The 17,685-nt window shown below is 43.5% G+C and overlaps 1 protein-coding gene and 1 long non-coding RNA gene across 5 annotated transcripts; one reads left to right on the forward strand and one right to left on the reverse strand.

Annotated features, from left to right (window-relative positions):
• Nucleotides 1-1,014: 1,014 nt before the first annotated feature.
• On the reverse strand, nucleotides 1,015-6,669 carry LOC111853304 (uncharacterized). The gene is made up of 3 exons (XR_002840431.2): nucleotides 6,456-6,669; nucleotides 1,828-1,918; nucleotides 1,015-1,634 (listed from the first exon to the last, which is right to left on the reverse strand). It is a non-coding gene; the product is annotated as an uncharacterized lncRNA (long non-coding RNA).
• On the forward strand, nucleotides 5,082-14,186 carry LOC111853303 (meiotic recombination protein REC8 homolog). 4 transcript variants are annotated; one of them, XM_072716655.1, is made up of 18 exons: nucleotides 5,082-5,102; nucleotides 7,162-7,230; nucleotides 9,550-9,692; nucleotides 9,790-9,865; nucleotides 9,945-10,065; nucleotides 10,310-10,367; nucleotides 10,450-10,517; nucleotides 10,597-10,672; nucleotides 11,000-11,066; nucleotides 11,146-11,284; nucleotides 11,665-11,775; nucleotides 12,398-12,464; nucleotides 12,798-12,880; nucleotides 13,001-13,049; nucleotides 13,211-13,280; nucleotides 13,484-13,594; nucleotides 13,695-13,801; nucleotides 13,915-14,186. In XM_072716655.1, the coding sequence occupies exons 3-18, from the start codon at nucleotides 9,560-9,562 to the stop codon at nucleotides 13,998-14,000; spliced, it is 1,422 nt and encodes a 473-aa protein (XP_072572756.1). In that variant the 5' UTR covers nucleotides 5,082-5,102; nucleotides 7,162-7,230; nucleotides 9,550-9,559; the 3' UTR covers nucleotides 14,001-14,186. The 4 variants fall into 4 exon arrangements, with proteins under 4 accessions (XP_072572756.1, XP_072572755.1, XP_023685796.1 ...); XM_072716654.1 differs by lacking the exon at nucleotides 5,082-5,102 and adding an exon at nucleotides 5,209-5,321; XM_023830028.2 differs by lacking the exon at nucleotides 5,082-5,102 and adding an exon at nucleotides 5,905-6,223.
• The last annotated feature ends 3,499 nt before the right edge of the window (nucleotides 14,187-17,685 follow it).

Consider the following 17,685-nt stretch of genomic DNA (forward strand, 5'->3'; position numbering starts at 1 on the left):
ATTTGTTGCTTGTTGTCCTGTGTCTTTTGGTTAATTGAGTTATTGGTTCCCACCTGCCCCGTGTCATGTCTCATTAGTTTACCATTTAAGTGCTTGCCCTTTTTTTCTTCCTTGCTGGTTCAGTGTGTGTGTGTTCGTTCACGATTACTGTGCATTTCGTACTCTGCTTGGTTTCTAGTCTTGTTCCTTGGTTATATATGTTCAAGATTCTTGTAGTTAGTTCTTGTTTTCCCCATTTATTTTTTGACTCCTTGAGGTCCTGTTATTTTTCTGATTTTTTAGTTTCCCCAATAAACCCCTTTCGTCTTGTAGCTGCTAAGTGGATCGTCACCTTTTTCCCTGCCAGTGCTGTGACAGTTTTTTTTAACAAAATAAATAATTAGCTTGGCCACATGAACGCTATAATTAGAGAAATGTAGAAAGTTACACTACAATCTATGTAGCATAAGTAGCTAAACTACTGTACATCGAAGCTACTTTAAAATGTAGTCTCTAGGAATAACTTAAAAATAATATTCACGTTCCCCATTTTTCAAATTATTTATTACAATCATATTGTTATGAATTAAGGTATCTGGAACTTCTACTACTGGCTGGTTAGAAACGTGGCTGCTGTGGTGCATCCAATAAGTGCGTAGAAGATGTTTTCTTCAACTTTAATAAAGACTTGAGTTTGAGAGTTAACAATTAATGCTCTGTGGTTGTGTAGTTCTGAAAGTAGAAAATAACAGTGAGAATGCATATTATATATAAAGCACCCAGATTACTAAGGGTGTCACGATCCTCCAAATCCTCGATTCGATTACATTTTCGATTCTAAAGTCACGGTTCGATTCGATTCTCGATTTAAAAAAGAAAAATTTGAAAGCACAAGCTATGCCATTTTAAGACTTTTATGCAATATAATAATATCTGACCTTTGTTCGCAATGTACCACACACTACATTGTCAAATTTAAAATGTTTATTAACAATATAATGTAACAATAACTTAAATCTTCAGTCAATTGGAAACTTATACAAAATAACCTGCCATCTAATTTCTCTTTTGTAACTGCAGTTTTCTTCACAGATGATGACATTCAAGTTCACAAAAAAAAATAGCAGTTTCAAGTTCTTGTTAAAGAGGAATATGAAAAGAGAACTGCTAAAAATATTGCAAAAATACTGTCAAAAATATTAACTATTTACATTTATATGGGCAGATTTTTTTTTTTAGTTTCATGTTCTTCTTTAAGAAAATGAGAATTTCCACATTCTCTGTGGGGAGGGCTGCTCTTTGAAATGTCACAATGTCCCCAGCTGTTGAGAACACTCTTTCACTTGCCACACTTGTTGCTTGTACAGCAAGATAACGTTTGGCAAGCTTGGACAAATTTGGGTACTGGTTCTCATTATCTTTCCACCATTTCAGTGGATTTGAATCCGCAGAAATTACTTTACATTTTGTATAGCTGAATCTCGTCTTTTACAACATCAGGCCATGGTTTGGTTTCTGATGATGATGCAGTGGAGGCTGTGCTGAAAAAATCACCAAACAGTTCACTGAGTGCTGTTCTCTTTGTTGGGGGGCTGCCTCCACTGGTTGCTATCCTCTGCAGGGTTTTGGCTGGATCCTTCTCCTGAGGCATGAGACTGAAATAGTCACACACAAAACACTGTTGTTTAAGGTAATAAACAGGCAGAAATTATATTTAAGTGTGACAACAACAAACAGAAAGGATATTGTGATTAGTCCTATTCATGAAATATTATGAATGTGAAATTATGTAAATACAAAAAACAAACTACTTTAACTTAATCATATTAGCCTATTAGCATCACATACCTGTGTGGAATGCTCTTGCAAGATTTTCTCCTCCAGACAATTGAAGATATCATTCCGAGATATGTCATCCAGGTGGGGTAAAGTTTTAAACCTAGGATCCAAGACAGTGCTCTCATTCAGGAACTGTTGAAGTCTTGAGTCTGAATACCTCTCTTCAAAATTTGCCTCTATAGCAGATTTAACATCCTTTACAATTGTTGAATCTGTGTCACTGTGTTTCAAAGATGTCAGGATGGTGTTTTGTAGGGGCATGACCATAGACACAGTAGGCTGCTGTTCGGAACTCATGAAGGTTGTAACTGTTTTCAGGGGCTTCAGTACCTGACATACATCTTCCAGAACAGTCACGTCTTGATCAGAGAGGGTGATAAGGTCTTTAGCATTTAGCTTTTTCTGCAAGTGCAGAATAGATAGCAGCTTGTTGCTCTAAATAGTGTGTGATCATGTCATAGCTGGAGTTCCACCTTGTAATGACATCTTGAACCAGCGTGTGAGGAGGAAGCTGAAGCATGTCTTGTTTTAACTTTAAGACGGCTGCTGCAGTGGTGCTTCTGTGGAAAAAAGTGACCACCCTCCTTCCCAAAAGACGGGAAATCTGGTTTACTCCCAAACCCTTCTGGGAGGCCAGATTCACAGTGTGGGCAAAACATCCAATGTGTGGAGACAATCCAGCTGCATGTGAGGCATTGACAATGTTATTTGCATTATCAGTTGTCACAGGAATTGTTGCATTTTGTCTGTTCAACTTCCATTCCAGTACCACTTCCCTCAGCACTTCTGCTAAATGTTCACTTGTGTGAGCTTCATATACAGTATGGGGCGAGTTTGAAGTACTGGATTTTGAATTTCCGAGTCATCATTAATGTAATGCGCTGTGACAGTCATGAAGCTCTGTGTTGCTCTGGAGGTCCAGCAATCTGTAGTCAAGGCTATTAAATGTGCACTGCTAAGACCTTCAATAACTTTCTCCTTCACATTATTGTACATGGAGGGTATCACCGTAGCTGTGAGATGCATTCTACTTGGGATTTCGTAGCGCGGTTCTAGCACGCTAATTAAATGCCTAAAACCGGAGTTTTCTACCACTGAATAAGGTTGCATGTCCGCGGCTATAAATACTCCTACCGCGCTTGTAATTGCCTTTGCACGTGTTGAGTTACTTGGAAGTTTTATTCCAAATGAAGACGGGAGAGTAGTTTGTGTTACACTTGTCGGTTTAACAGATAAATCTATGTTTTTGTGGTGCCTGCGGAGATGCCCTGCCATGTTAGTCGTGCTGCCGGTGGAATAATGTGGTATACGTACATAGCAGAGCTTGCAAACTGTGTTTTTTTTTGTCGACAACACGAACGTTGTCAACATAACTCACTGGAAATCCAAAATACTTCCACACCGGCGACTTCAGTGAAAGAGGAGGGGGTTCAAGTTCTATCGACGGGTCTCCTGCGTCTGCAGTTGCCATGCTATCTTTTGGCTGTTTGTTGTAGCTGTTAGGTTGACTCGCAGCACTTCAACAAGCGTGTTTTTTTTTTTTTTCGCTTGGCAAGCCAAGCTGATGTGACATGGGGGCGTGGCAGCATCGACGATTCCATTTTTTGATTCGATAATCGAGATTGAGCATGAATTTCGATCGATTTCGATTTAAAATCGAAAACGTGACACCCTTACAGATTACATTATCAAATAATCCATTTAACATTAACTTCACCGTTAGCTTACTACAACTTTACGTTGACATTCCGCCAGTTTAACAAGCAACAGTAAAATTTTATATTAAGTACGCCTAATACATGAGGCTTATGCTGGGCTAAACTAATAAACCGACATATTAACAAAGGCACTGCAACACTTAAATATGTAAACCACGGCAATCATACAAGGAAGTACACGAACCTGTAGGCAGCAAATACAAGTTGTATTATGGCAAGTCGTTTTAACATTTAATTGCTAGACTGGATATGTATTGCAGATATCTCTAATTCAATTCTTCCTAGTCAAAAAGAGCATTTCAGATATACACAATGACATTCTTCCTATCCACAATTGTCATTTCAGATATCCACAATGTCATTCTTCCTAGGAGAAATTCATGTCTATTGGGCTTTCAATTTCAGATATCCACAATTACATTTCAGATATATATAATTAACATTCTGGATATCCGAAATTGAATTCTTACTAGGAAAAACTCCCATTTTAGATATCTACAATCCAATTGTTACTAGTCATAATTTTAATTTCAGATATCCGAAAGGAAAAAAAACATTCCAGATATACTGTATATAATGTAGTTTTGAATATCCAAAAATACATTGTGAATAGTAAATATGTCATTACAGATATCCAGAATTCATATTATGACTAGTAAAAATGCAATTGCAGATATCTATACAATTAGAATTACGCCTAAGAGCAATGCAATTGCAGATATCTACAATTGTATTGTGGATATCTGTTGACGAGTAGATAGGAGCCCAATAGATATGAATGGCAAAAGTGACGTAATTTCTCCTAGGAAGAATGAAATTGTGGATATCTGAAATGACAATTGTGGATAGGAAGAATGTCGTTGTGGATATCGGAAATGCTCTTTTTGACTAGGAAGAATTGAATTACGGATATCTGCAATACATATCCAGTCTAGTGATTAAATGTCAAAACGGCCACTTATACTTTGTGAAAATTTAAAGATATCTTAAATAGAATTGTGACTAGGAGAAATAAAGTTTTAGATATCTTGAAATACATTTTCTACTAGTAAGAATGCAATTGTGGATATCTGTAGGCCTAATTGTCATTCTGACTAGTAAGAATATAATTTAATAGAAATGATATTGTGTATATCTAAAATGTAATTACGGATAGGAGTGTGACTTGATTAAATGTTAAAACGGCTTGCCATAGTTGTATGCCTTTATTAATGTTCGCTAAATGAATGTTCACTGCGTCCGAGGGACTCATTTACCGTTATCAGTATATAGATATATATCCCAACGTAAAACGCACCCTCATACAAGGCACATGTGTAAACTAACAGGTATATGAATACACATAACTAAAATGCCCGGCTCGGTATACCGGCCATTCTCTCTCGATATGAATTAAAGTCACATTACAAAATAGGAAGGGAAAGGCATAGCGGCGATGACGTTATGTTACGCGATGGCTCAGTCGAGTTCCTTATTGGTTGCGTATCCGATGACGTGGCCCATAGCAACGGAAAATGGACTTGCCTCGCGGGACACTGCTGAACAGAATAACAGCTTCGCTTAAGTGTGGGTGTTCTGTATTGCATTTGTTGTCATCTTCAGTGGTATTGATTGGTGTGGAATACAGAAATAATAGACCCCCCCCCCTCCAATAGGAGTACTAGCTCCAAACAATATTAAAGCATGTTAATACGTTGGTATAACAATGGTACACAAACAGCAACCCGAAAAAGACAAGTTAAGAACACCCCGAAAAGAGGCTGTTCACATAGTCGGATTGCAGAGGTAACTTCATATATTCCTCATTAGAAACACCGCTATTGCATTAATTTAGAAAAGGCCCTGAAATAAAAAAAAAACGCAAAAAGTGACAACAACCTAACTAGTTTCTGTTAATTTCATTACATTATCGAGGCAGGGCCTCGAAGCTGCCGCTCCCTCAGACAGGGTGAATGGCGGTTCCAGAAAAACAGCTGGTGTAAAGCGACACATATATAGGGAGATATAGCGATATAAAGTTTGTCAGAACTGACATAGGAAAACATAGTTAAGCTAATAGCTTCGCTATTTGTAGCTACGCTACTGCCCAACAATGCCAATCGCAGCCTCAAAAATGCCCAAGGTGTGTCTGTGTATGTGTGTGTGGACAAAGCGTGTGTCCTATGCTGCCTGGGATAGGCTCCATGCCCTCGCAGCCCCGACCAGTGCACGCGGTTGTAGAAGCTATGGATACCACTGTAACTCCATGTGATCGTATCACTGGGGGAAATGAGCAGGGGACATAGCATGATTGGACAGCTTGGTTTCCAAAGCATATCTCTGATGTCCGATTCGCCGAGGTGGCGTAGGGGAGGCCAGCATCCATAAATACCCCATGGAAACAGAAGCAGGTTATAATACCGTTTTTTAGTTTTTTTTTTTTTAAGCTTTAAATGCTATATATTTTCAGTCTATTTTCTTCACGTCTGGAACTTTATTTCGTACTCATTCAACTGCAAGGATTTTTAAAATCTATTACGTTAATGCTGAACATTTTTATTCATTTTAAAATATTTATTTGACAATATAAAATATCCCACGGGAGTAACTATTGATTAGTTAATCAATTATTTGTGTCAGACAAGAGGGAGGATGTTTTATTATCCTAATGTTTTACAACGACATACCGGCTGTTTTTCAACTATATGGTGAGTCTTCAAGATCTTTTTGAACCTTAAAGTGATAATAGTGATTTAGGTATGCGGTGGCGCGGTGGTTAACCCTGTTGCCTTATATTGTCTGGGATCAGGGGTTCGAGTCTCTTAAGCGTCTCTGTGGGGAGTTTGTATGCATGTTCTCCCCGTGTCGCTGTGGGGTTTCCTCTAGGTACTCCGGATTCCCCCCACAGTCCAAAAACATTCTGAGGCGAATTGAACTTACCTAATTGCCCGTAAGTGTGAGTGTGTCCTACGATGAGTTGGCGCCCCATCCTGGGTTGTTCCCTGCCTTGCGCCCATCAATCGCACTATTAATAGTCTGTCGATAACACAGGCAACGTCGTATAGACACCAAGCTAATTTGCCATATTAAAGCGATTAGTTAATATTTAATACTTTACTCATTGTTCGTGGGCTGCTGTCACAGTCAAAACCGCTTCCCACCATTCAGTCATAATAGTAACAGCGGGTATATGTCGAGCAACGCCAATAGCATAATTTTTACAGTCAAAATACAATTATTACATTCAATCGCTGCAGTCGAATTAAGAGTGACACTTTCTGTATGCATCATCATTAATGATCGGGTTTATCTCGGGCATAATCAAACCAGAAATGAAACTCTTACGGTTACATACGATTTGTAAAGCGGACGCAGACTTAATTAGAATCAGTGATTTATTAAAAGATATTCTCCACCTCGCGTTTATGCTTCGGTTCCTCGACTGTATTTAATTGTATTTGTATTTAATATAAGGCAACAGGCCTATTAGAATAAAATGTTATCCCGAGGATGATGTGACCATCCACACACGCTCTTCGGGTGAATGGCTGTGTGGGTATGCGAAAGTTCGGCAGCTTAACTGAAAATGATGGACACTCGGTGTTGGACCGTGGCTATGAATCTGTCGGTCTCTTTCGTCCTTCAGGCTAGCAGCTACGAAGGGGATCAAAATAACCCGCAGGGATTATCTCAGCGTGAACATCCAGCGCACATGGTAACGTAAAACTGTATAAATGCCTGTCAGAGTGGGCGGTACGTTTCAGTTTATTAATGTGTGAATGCAGAAAGTACAGTATAATAATGGAATGTCAGTATAGTCAGGTAACCACACTGTAAAAAATGCCCCTGTTGCCTTATATAAAAAATACGGTAAAAATACCTTAAATGGCGACGGAAAAATACTGCAGAAAAAAAATCAGGTAAAATATAGGTGAAACCAAGGGCGTAACTTTGGCTGGAACATTGTGGGGGTTGAGGTCTCCACCCATTACGGGAGAAACATGATTATTGGGGGGAGGATTGTATTAGCTGGTTTTGATTTATTGATTTATACAACCCCACCCCCCATCCCCCCATAATTTACGCCCATGGGTGAAACATAGAAAAAGAACCGTAAATGTAAATACAAAATATTTATGTATATAATACATTGTTAGACTGTACAATTTTTAAAAATGCCGTAAAAATACTGTAAAATACCGGGAAAATACTGTAAATATCAATCAGGTAAAATGCTTTTTAAAATATATAAAATATTTCTAAGTATAAAATGTATCTTTATTTAATACGATTTGTAGTTGTAACATAAATTAATTTCAGTTACTGGTGTAATCTGTAACATGATAATGACGTGAGAATATGTGTTAAAATACAGTTTTATGTAGTTCTACAGTTTATGGAAACAAGGTGTATAGTATACCGTTATGGGGGCGACATGGTGGTGGCAGTGGTTAGCAGTGTTGCCTGGCACCTCTGGCACCTGGGCTCGAGTCTCTGCCTGGATTACATGTGTGTGTAGTTTGCATGTTCTTCCCATGTCGTCGTGGGGTTTCCTCCGGGTACTCCGGTTTCCCCCCGCAGTCCAAAGACATGCTGAGGCTAATTGGAGTTACTAAATTGCCTATAGGTGTGCATGTGTGAGTGTGCCCTGTGATAGGCTGGCCCCCCGTCCTGGGTTGTTCCCCGCCTCGTGCCCGTAGCTTCCGGACCCCCCGCGACCCAGAAGGATGAGCGGTTTGGAAAATGGATGTATGGTATACCGTTATACATTAAACAGTGCTCCTGTAATTTATACTATAGCGTCGGTGAACAAAGCGCCGTCTGGCTTATTTGCATGTATCCCAGCATGCCACACTGTCGTGCTGACAATGGCCGCTGCCTATGTTATGCATGTAGTTAATGTTCCAGGTTCCATGCATTGTATGTTCTGTATTGGTGCCCTGTTTAAGTTTAAGCTTGTCTGTTTGACTGTGTATAAGTTACCCACCATGTGTAGTTTCCATTGTTCGCTCTGTGACCCTCCCCCTGTTCCTCCCTTTAGAAGTAATGGTTGTTTTTGTGTGCTGTTATGCAAGCAGGTGTTGCGGTGATTGGTGTGATTCATAATCCCGTTAAGGGCTACGAATAAAGGAGCTTTAATCAGACTGCATTTGTGACGTGGCATTATGGCCGGTGTTCTGTCGAGTTGAGCTAGTTTGTCGAATTAGGCTACCGTAGTACTAATCGATATTCCTAACCCTAACTCTTACCCTAACCCTAAAACCCCTAAAACCCTTACTTTAACCATAACCCTAACCCCTAAAACCTAACCCTAATCCTAAAACGGAGGAACTGCACATGCGCAGAAAGGCTCGATAGCACGTCTCGATAGGTAGCTCAACTCGTCAGAACACCGGAATCAATGAATACAGTAGAAAATCTGCACCTGTACATTTTACAGTTACAATTTATAGGTTTTATGGTTTTAAACTGTTAGTTTTACATAAAAAAACATAATATTTTAATCTGAAAATGTTTGGAAAACAGTTTATTATACAGAATTATAATATGTACCGTATTACATTAAATAGTACTACTGTAATTTTTACAGTGACATTCTGGCAACCACAGCTGCCAGTAATTTACCGTAAATTTAATGAATTTTTTTTTTACAGTGCCATACAATATGTATAGATTATGTATTATGTATAATAATAACAATAATAATATGATTATTAATTATATATAATATAATTAATTCATTGTATAGTTATATATAATGAAAATGATAATATATAATTTTTATTTTTATGTGCAATCATATATATGATGATGGGCATAAATTACAGGGGGCTTGTAACTCCCCCAAGAATCAAAACTGGCTAATACATCTCCCCCCAATGATCATCTCTCCCCCTAAATGGGTATTGACCTCAACCTCCCCAATGTTCAAACCTAAGTTACACCTTTGTATACTGAAGGTCTTACTTGTTACAGTATAAATGTCTGAATTGCAATTATGACAAAGATTCCTTGCCACCTTGTCTGCTGACAGCAATGACATCATGGATTATGTGCTGGTCCGGGCCTCACCTATCCACCCTGGACTGCCCCGGCCCCGTTTCTCCCTGTACCTGTCGTCCCAGCTGCAGTTTGGCGTCATCATTGTCTACCACCAGCAGTGTGTCATTCTGCTGGGTAAGGGTTGGTTCAGCACAGACGGTGCAGCACAGTTAGCACAGGGAAGCACTGAAATGGGGCCCTCAGTGACACTCACTGGCATCTGCCGTTCCAGATGAGATCCACCAGACCATTGACAGACTGCTGCGCAGCCAGAAGGTGTCCAGGATTGACCTGGTGGAATCTGACAGGTCCAGGCTCAGAGGTTAATGCGCTCCCTGGGGATAGGCCCACCTGCAGCCACAACTGAGGCTCTGTCTGCTCCCACAGGTTTGTGCTGGCGCATCCTGACTCCTTAGCTGCCCTGGAGGAGACAGAGAGGGCGCTGGACCCCTTCTTTGGGATGATGAGACTCTCCTATGAGCTGCCAAGCCCCAACACACTGATAGAGGTATGCGGGAATGCTCGGGCTCCAGTCTGACAGGCGCGGAGGAGTAAATGCTGGGCCCGGCGATGCACACGGACACCTTTAGACGTGACACGCAGCACCTGAGTTATTCAGAGCTGGTTTGCTGGAGCTGTACTATTCACAATTGCCTTAATGACCCTGGGGATGGTACTAATGCTCTTAATTACCGATGATCTAAAAGCATTAGTTTGCTGCAAGGTCGATCTGACCTGTCTGTCGTTCTTAGCAATGGGGGATGAAGGAGCCCCCCCCTAAACCTGTCAGCCCTGAAATTCCCGCGGACGGTGAGTAAAGCCGCGAGGCTCCAGGCGGCTCTGTCCCTGTTTCTCCTCGTCTCCCTGCCCAATTCCGATCTGCCGCCCGCAGGCATCACCGCCTCCCCCGAATCCATCACTTTGAGAGAGGGTGAGGTCGTGCCGGTTTCGGAAATTCAGGTATCACCTCTATGAACCCGCCACTCCCCCCCCCAGCCCCTCCCTGCGGCATCCTGCTAACCCCCCGCCCTGCCCGCAGTTCGACGGTGTGGAGCTGCCAGAGGTGCTGGACATCGTCGACATGCTGCTAGAGCAGCAGGACGACTTTCCCACAGGTCAGCGGGGGTGGGAATGATGGGCTAGCATTCTGGGCATATGATGGAATTTTCTTAAAAACAGCACGCTGTGTCACTGCTGTGCCACACATACACAGCTCATTGCATATTTATAGTGTAGCATCTTCAATGCCTGTACTGATCATCAAAAACATGAACTTGCACATGTTGATACCTGCATATGCTTATCAGTCTGAGATATCAGAGGTGGGTTTTTGGGGGTCTTTTGGGCACAAGAGTAGTCCATTTTGCCACCAGTCTGTCAGGACACGTGACAGCAGGGGTGGGAGGGCCAATCAGGCATTAAGGCGGGGCCTTGTCTTCCAGAGGAAAGGAGGGACATTGTGCGAGAGGAGCTGAGGGAGCAGCCTGTCGCCGGGGTTTCCGTCGAGCAGTGAGTCACTGTCACAGTCAGGGTACAGCCAAACACTGCAGATACAGATAACAATGACTACAGCGCCCCCTTCTGGCAGACTCAGGGTCACAGACGACGACAGCATGCTGCTGCAGGTTGAGGAGACAGTCCTTCCGGCTCCGGAGGAGAGGGCAGCCTTGCCCATCATTGTGCTGAGCCCCCAAAGGGGATTAAGAGAAGAAGAGATGGAGAGGCGTGTAAGGATGGGAGTTTCTGTAGGATGGGGAGGTTTCACAAAGCCAGATTTCTTGCTTAGCCGGATAACTTAGTTTGAGCTGGATGTACTTTTATGTTTGTTCATTTACATTTAGCCCAGACTACCTTAAATCCAACAAGTAATCCGGCAAAGCAAGAAATCCTGGTTTGTGGAACACTGCCAAAGAAGGGTGGGTTGAGGCGGTGTATCCATGTTATGCTTGGATATCTCCTGCAAAGCAGGGTAGTTTTGGAGGGTCACTGGGTGGTGGGAGTGTGATCTCATACCCTCAGGGTTTTGGGTAACTGTGCATGTGCCCCATGAGGGATTGGCTCCCCACCCAGGGCGTACCCCTGACCTGGTCCGTTCTGCATGTAACAGCAACCCCCGCGCAGGCCGAGGTTGCCCCCCTTTTTGGACGAGCAGATGCAGATCCCTAGGGAGGGGCTGCTGAGGCAGTTGGCTACACCCATGATGGAGACCAGGCAGCTGGTGAGAGCTAAACACACTGCGACGCACTGACTCAGCTTAACGTGGGGACCCCGGCGTACTGGCCAGGGATGCTGATTCAGCCTTAATACAAGAACTCTGGTATACCACCCGGGTGCGCTGACTCAGCTTAACGTGGGGACCCTGGTATACCACCCGGGTGCGCTGACTCAGCTTAACGCGGGGACCCAGGTATACCACCCGGGTGCGCTGACTCAGCTTAACACGGGGACCCTGGTATACCACCCGGGTGCGCTGACTCAGCTTAACACGGGGACCCTGGTATACCACCTGGGTGCGCTGACTCAGCTTAACACGGGGACCCTGGTATACCACCTGGGTGCGCTGACTCAGCTTAACGCGGGTCCCTGGTATACCACCTGGGTGCACTGACTCAGGTTAACACGGGGACCCTGGTATACCACCTGGGTGCACTGACTCAGCTTAACACGGGGACCCTGGTATACCACCTGGGTGCACTGACTCAGCTTAACACGGGGACCCCACTGTACCACTCGGGCACACTGACTCAGCTTAATGTGGGGACCCAGGTGTACTGCTCCGGCCTGCTGTCACTGACACCTTGTGGGCTGGGTGTGTGAGTCTAACCATCTGTGTGCCGCAGCCTGAGATAGTGCTGCCCTCGCGGAGAACAACGCCCCCAGCAGAGCTTCTCAGCAACCCCTGCTTACGTGAGTCACACGCCGGGCTCTCTGAACACCCTAATTAGACACCCCCAAAATAAAGGAGAAAGGCACAATGAACCCAAACACCTCTTCCTGGATTCTGTAACTTTTGGCAGTGCACTGGGGGGCCAGTCTCCTCTTGATAAGGGAAGACTCCACATTACAAACAAGCCTGGATGAGTAAGGCACTTGGAACACTCATTAGAGCCAGTACAGTGTTTTAGAAACATCTAGGACCCATCACAACCAGATGGTGCTTCCCAGTAAAGCAGAGATCACCAAACACCATGGTATACCACACATGGCTGTTCTGTGAGCGTAACCATCTCTCCATCCCAGCTCTGCATCCGGACATCCTGCCTTCCTGGAAATGGGGTGCCATCATGGGGGTGTTAGAAGAGAGGGAGATAGAGATGGAAGAGGTGAGGGGGTCTGTGCCCAGAGGGCTGCCGTCTGCCCCACGTACCCCTGTCCATGGTGCAGCTCCCAGTCTGTGTGACACCCCATGTGAGAGAGGCTGATCTCTGCTCCCTCGTCTCCAGATCCCGCGAGCGGCAGCAGAGCCGGCTCTGGTCCCCGCTGATGTATCAGGTGAGACCAGCGCTGCTGTTTACGTGTCGGTCGCTGTGACCAGCTGCAGAGGCAGGGGGTGGGTGGGTGCAACCAGCAAGGTGAAGCAACGAGGACGTGGAGGGTCTTCCTCTCCACTCCAGTGGCTAAGTAAAGTGTCGCTATGGTTACTGCCATTCCAGAACCGACTGAGCTGCTGCTGGAGGTGTCAGAGAGGGACACGTCTCACACCGTCCCGTCTGTGAGTCGAGGGTGAGAGAGAGCTGGGAGCAGAAGGAAAAGGGGGGAAATGGAGGTCCAAGTCAGATCAGGAGATCAGGAGGAGTGTAGGGACAGGAGGAGGAGGCAGGCAGTTATGGGAGGGAGCTAGTCCTCGGGGTGACCTAGCATGAGCCTAGCTGACAGTCAAACTGATGATCCCAAGTGATGCTGACTCCCTGTGTCCTCCTGCAAAGGTCTCCAGCAGCAGAGCTCCTCACCTCCCTGGAGGAGATAAGAGAGGAGGGAGTGCTCCTCCCAGAAGGAGAGGCCAAGGAGTGGACGGTGACTGGGGAGGGCCTGCTTGAGTAACTCTCGTCGTCTTCTCGCTCTTGTCCCGGGACATGTGACCCCTAGATCTCAGGGGTTCTCTGACCGTGTCACTCTCACGCCCCATCATCCTCCCAGACAGGTGCAGGAACCCCTGGAGGAGTTTGGCTCGGTGACCTTCCACTCGCTGCTGCCTCCTGCCGCTGATCGCAGAGACTTAGCCAGGTTCTTCTATTCCTTGTTAGGTGAGGAAAAGGCTCGGAAGCAGCAGTATTTTGGTCTTGTGCATATTAAGGATTTACACGGCTGGATTGCGTGGAAGTTACCAGTAACGGAGAGTGTTGCTCCGCTCTGGTAGAGCTGGTGACGGCAGGAAAGCTGAGCGTGGAACATAGGCAGCCTTACGGTTCCATTGTCATCTCAGCGGGGCCACTCTACAAGTGACAGGTCGCGGATGCAGAGGGGCATCACCACCATCCCCTGAGTGTCCTGCTCGGGGTGACAGCAGTTCCAGTTATCCAAACCCTGAGGGTATGAAGCCACATTACCACCCAGTGACACCCCAAACCCACCCGCTGTTATTTGAATTGTTGTTGTTGCAACACTATTAAAATTTATTTGTAGCCCTCATGGATTTCCTCAGATTTTTGAGATAGTCCTTTCTATACAGCAATAAACTGCTATAAGTTTCTACATAAAGACCGTCCCAGCTGCATCTCTCTGATAGTGTTGATATCTAAGATCATCAGTAAAAGGTTATTTAGAATTGTCACCAATAATTTTATATTTAGATTGATTACCCTCTGTATACTCCTCAAATGCTCTCTCTCTTCTCCAGTTCTCCGTTGAATCATATTGTATCGCATTAGTAGTTCATTTGTATCTTTAATGAATCGGATCATTGGCAATGCATCGAGATTGCATCACCTCAGTGATGGAGATGCACGTCCCTAGTAGGTACAGATCATATTGCAGAAACTTCCTATTGTAAGTTAGGAACATTGACTTAAAAGTTGTTAATCTCTAATGGCTTTTTCCTAAATCAGGTTCTAACCCTAGATACCACGGTTACCACACTATTAAGGCAGGATCTGCAAGTTATGAAGTTTGTGTAGTATGGCCTGGCGAGAACCTCCCCTCCCTGCTGAAATGCTTCATCTGAGTGCCTCAGAGTTTTTATAGGAAAGCAAATTTCTATCCATGATTTTAATCAATCATCAGCTGTAAGTCCCACAAGTTCTCAGGTCTTTTTAAACTGATTTTAATCACCTTAACTAAACCTACAGTCCCCAGTTATATGCAAAGACTACGTTGGAACAAGTATATCAGACAGTGTCGCCTTTTAGGATCGGCACGTGCAGTCAGACATTCACATGCGGCTTTGGCTGTGTTGGCGGGGTGTCCCGTTAAATTTTGCTACTTAGTAGCACATTGCCAAAGTTGAACTTTAAAAGACAATTCTGGGTGATGCTAAAAGTCCATAAATACATTGGAGGAAAAGGATTTCATTCCACACGTACAGTACTTCTGTTAGTTAGTGACACAACTGCAGACAGATGTGAGGATTGAAAACACTGGATGGATAATCCCACAATTCAATGTTTGCCATTTGCTTAAATTTACTGAACAGGAAAAAAAAATACCACTCTCTGCTGGAAGAGGCTGAAAGCCTTGATATGCTATTTATCAGCACATTCCACTGAGGCTTAAACTGGAATAAGTTAATATTGAGTAACTGGCTTGGGTCTGGCTCACCACAATTCCTGTCTTCATTTGCAGTCACTTATTATTCATTTGATGTGATTATTTAACCCTAATGTTAAATCTCCCAAAAGAATTGATACCAGCTTACAGTTAGTGGGTCAGAATTCAGGCTAGTGAGAGAGCAGTGCCAGGGCTGAGACAAATGCCTGAGAACAATGACACTTGGCTGAGGGTCATGTGACCTGCATCACTGTCCTCACAGGCCCAGAAAAACCCTGTCCTACTGGGCTTGGCGCACACGTACAGGGACTTTGGAGTATTACACCCGAAGTAAAATTCATCTTAAATTTTGCTTTTATATTTTTCCTGTTTCTGAACTTAAAGTCACGGCAATAAAGATGTCAACAGATGAGAGCATCAAGTTATTCTCCAGGACAATGTGCAAACCTCAGAGAGGTTCATCAGGTTCTCTGACACATTTGTAGGCAAACGCAAGCGTTTCCATCACCTTTCACAAAAAGGGTGGTAAAATCAACAGCCACACTCTAACAAGATAGCATCCCTTCATATTGCCGTTAAAATCCACCCATAAAATTTCGGCAAATGATTCACAGATTGCTACCAGCAAATTCCACTGAGTAGAGTGAGGATCAAGTGTTCTACAGCTGCCGTTTCCTTCCTTTGCTGCCACCTAGTGCTGCTGCTGCTTCATTTGTCTCGAAAACAGTTGCGTATTTTCATCCAGGTAATGTTTTTGTGAAATGGTAATAAGACCCATTAAATAATTATGTTCACAAGGTCAAATGTCTTCTGCAGTCACTCTTGCCTTTGCAGCCACTAAGCAGCGTTGATTCAAATTTGTCGCAAGATTTAAATACTACCAGAAGAGTACCCATAAAACGTGTTTACAAAGGTTTGGAAAAGATTCGCTAAATGCTTTGTGATAGTGTCTGCAGTAGCAGTGGATTGGTCCTAAATCCATTCCATTCATCCATTTTCACCCAGACTGACATCCTCATTACTTGGAAATATTGACTCCAGCTGCATACAAACATACTCCATTAAACCCACATGCAGCCTTCAGGAAGTGTGACACACATGACGGACCTGCAGGGGGTGATCAGATTCCTCAGTGTCCATAGCATACAGGCAGTCTCAGGGTTCCCGCTGCCGCTCGTCACTCTCGTCATTGACGAAAACGGAACCCATGGTGACGAAGAAAAACGGCATCAAATCGTCACTCTGGCGAATTCAATTTTCAAATGACGAATTTTGAATTTTTGAAAAGTCGAATTTCATTTTTCCCCAATTTTCAACCGTAGCACCCGTAGGTCCTAATCAAAACTGGCCCGGCGCCCCGGACACACGATCGTCTATCATCCATGTCAAATGAGCATGGGCCGTTCTAAAAGTAGCAAATGTTATCGATCGGTGTGGGGACATTATAAAACGCTTAATGTGGTTTAATGTACCAAAATAGCGACCAATAATCACCAAATTTCACACACACACATCTGGTCATAAAGACTTTCACCTGACAAAAAATCAAAACCGAAATACAAGGAATATGGACTTTATTTTACATTAAGCCTTTTCCTTATAATGGGCGTCAATGGAGGGGAAAACGCTTAACGTAAAATAAAGTCCATATTCCTTGTATTTCGGTTTTGATTTTTTGTCAGGTGAAAGTAATTATGACCAGATGTGTGTGTGCGAAATTTGGTGATTATTGGTCGCTATTTTGGTACATTAAACCACATTAAGCGTTTTCACATTAAGCGTTTTAGAATGTCCCTCTCAAAGGTACTATGAAACACCGGGAAAGTATTAGCTTACCTTATATATATAGTAATTAGAACATTATTTCCGAAATGCGTACTATACATCATGTTTTCAGCACGCAAATTTTTACACAGTATTCACGATTCTCCCAACCTTATCAAGTAGACTCGTGACTCGCCCATGCCGTTAGTTGACCAATCACAGTGTGGCTTGTTCCAAATATGGAAGAAGGGATTCCCCATGCTTTGTACCCGGATGTACTTTTTTAGTATTTCCCCGCCAAGCTAGCACCTGTCAGATGAGTGAATCATGTCGAAACAGCCTGGACTTTTAGCATTCGGGTTCTCTAAGGCTGCAAAAGGTGCTGATAACGGTGCACCTCGCACTGAACGGTCGTGAGTTTAATGATTAATTTATTAAGAAGCGGCGATAGAGTGACTAAAAAAAACGGATGCTGAAAAAAAGTGAAGAATTTGATTAGTAGAAGCAAAAATACAAAGAAAAGTGAAGAATTGAAATCAAACTCCAGGGGGAACCCTGCAGGCAGTTGACCTCCACCTCCAGAGGCTGGTTTACTCCATGACTCCCAACAGTCATCAAGCCGTTTGCTGTGCATGAACCACATCTTTTTGCTGCTTTGCCA

Source organism: Paramormyrops kingsleyae, chromosome 9 (genome assembly GCF_048594095.1).
Source record: "Paramormyrops kingsleyae isolate MSU_618 chromosome 9, PKINGS_0.4, whole genome shotgun sequence".
Lineage (NCBI taxonomy): Eukaryota > Metazoa > Chordata > Actinopteri > Osteoglossiformes > Mormyridae > Paramormyrops > Paramormyrops kingsleyae.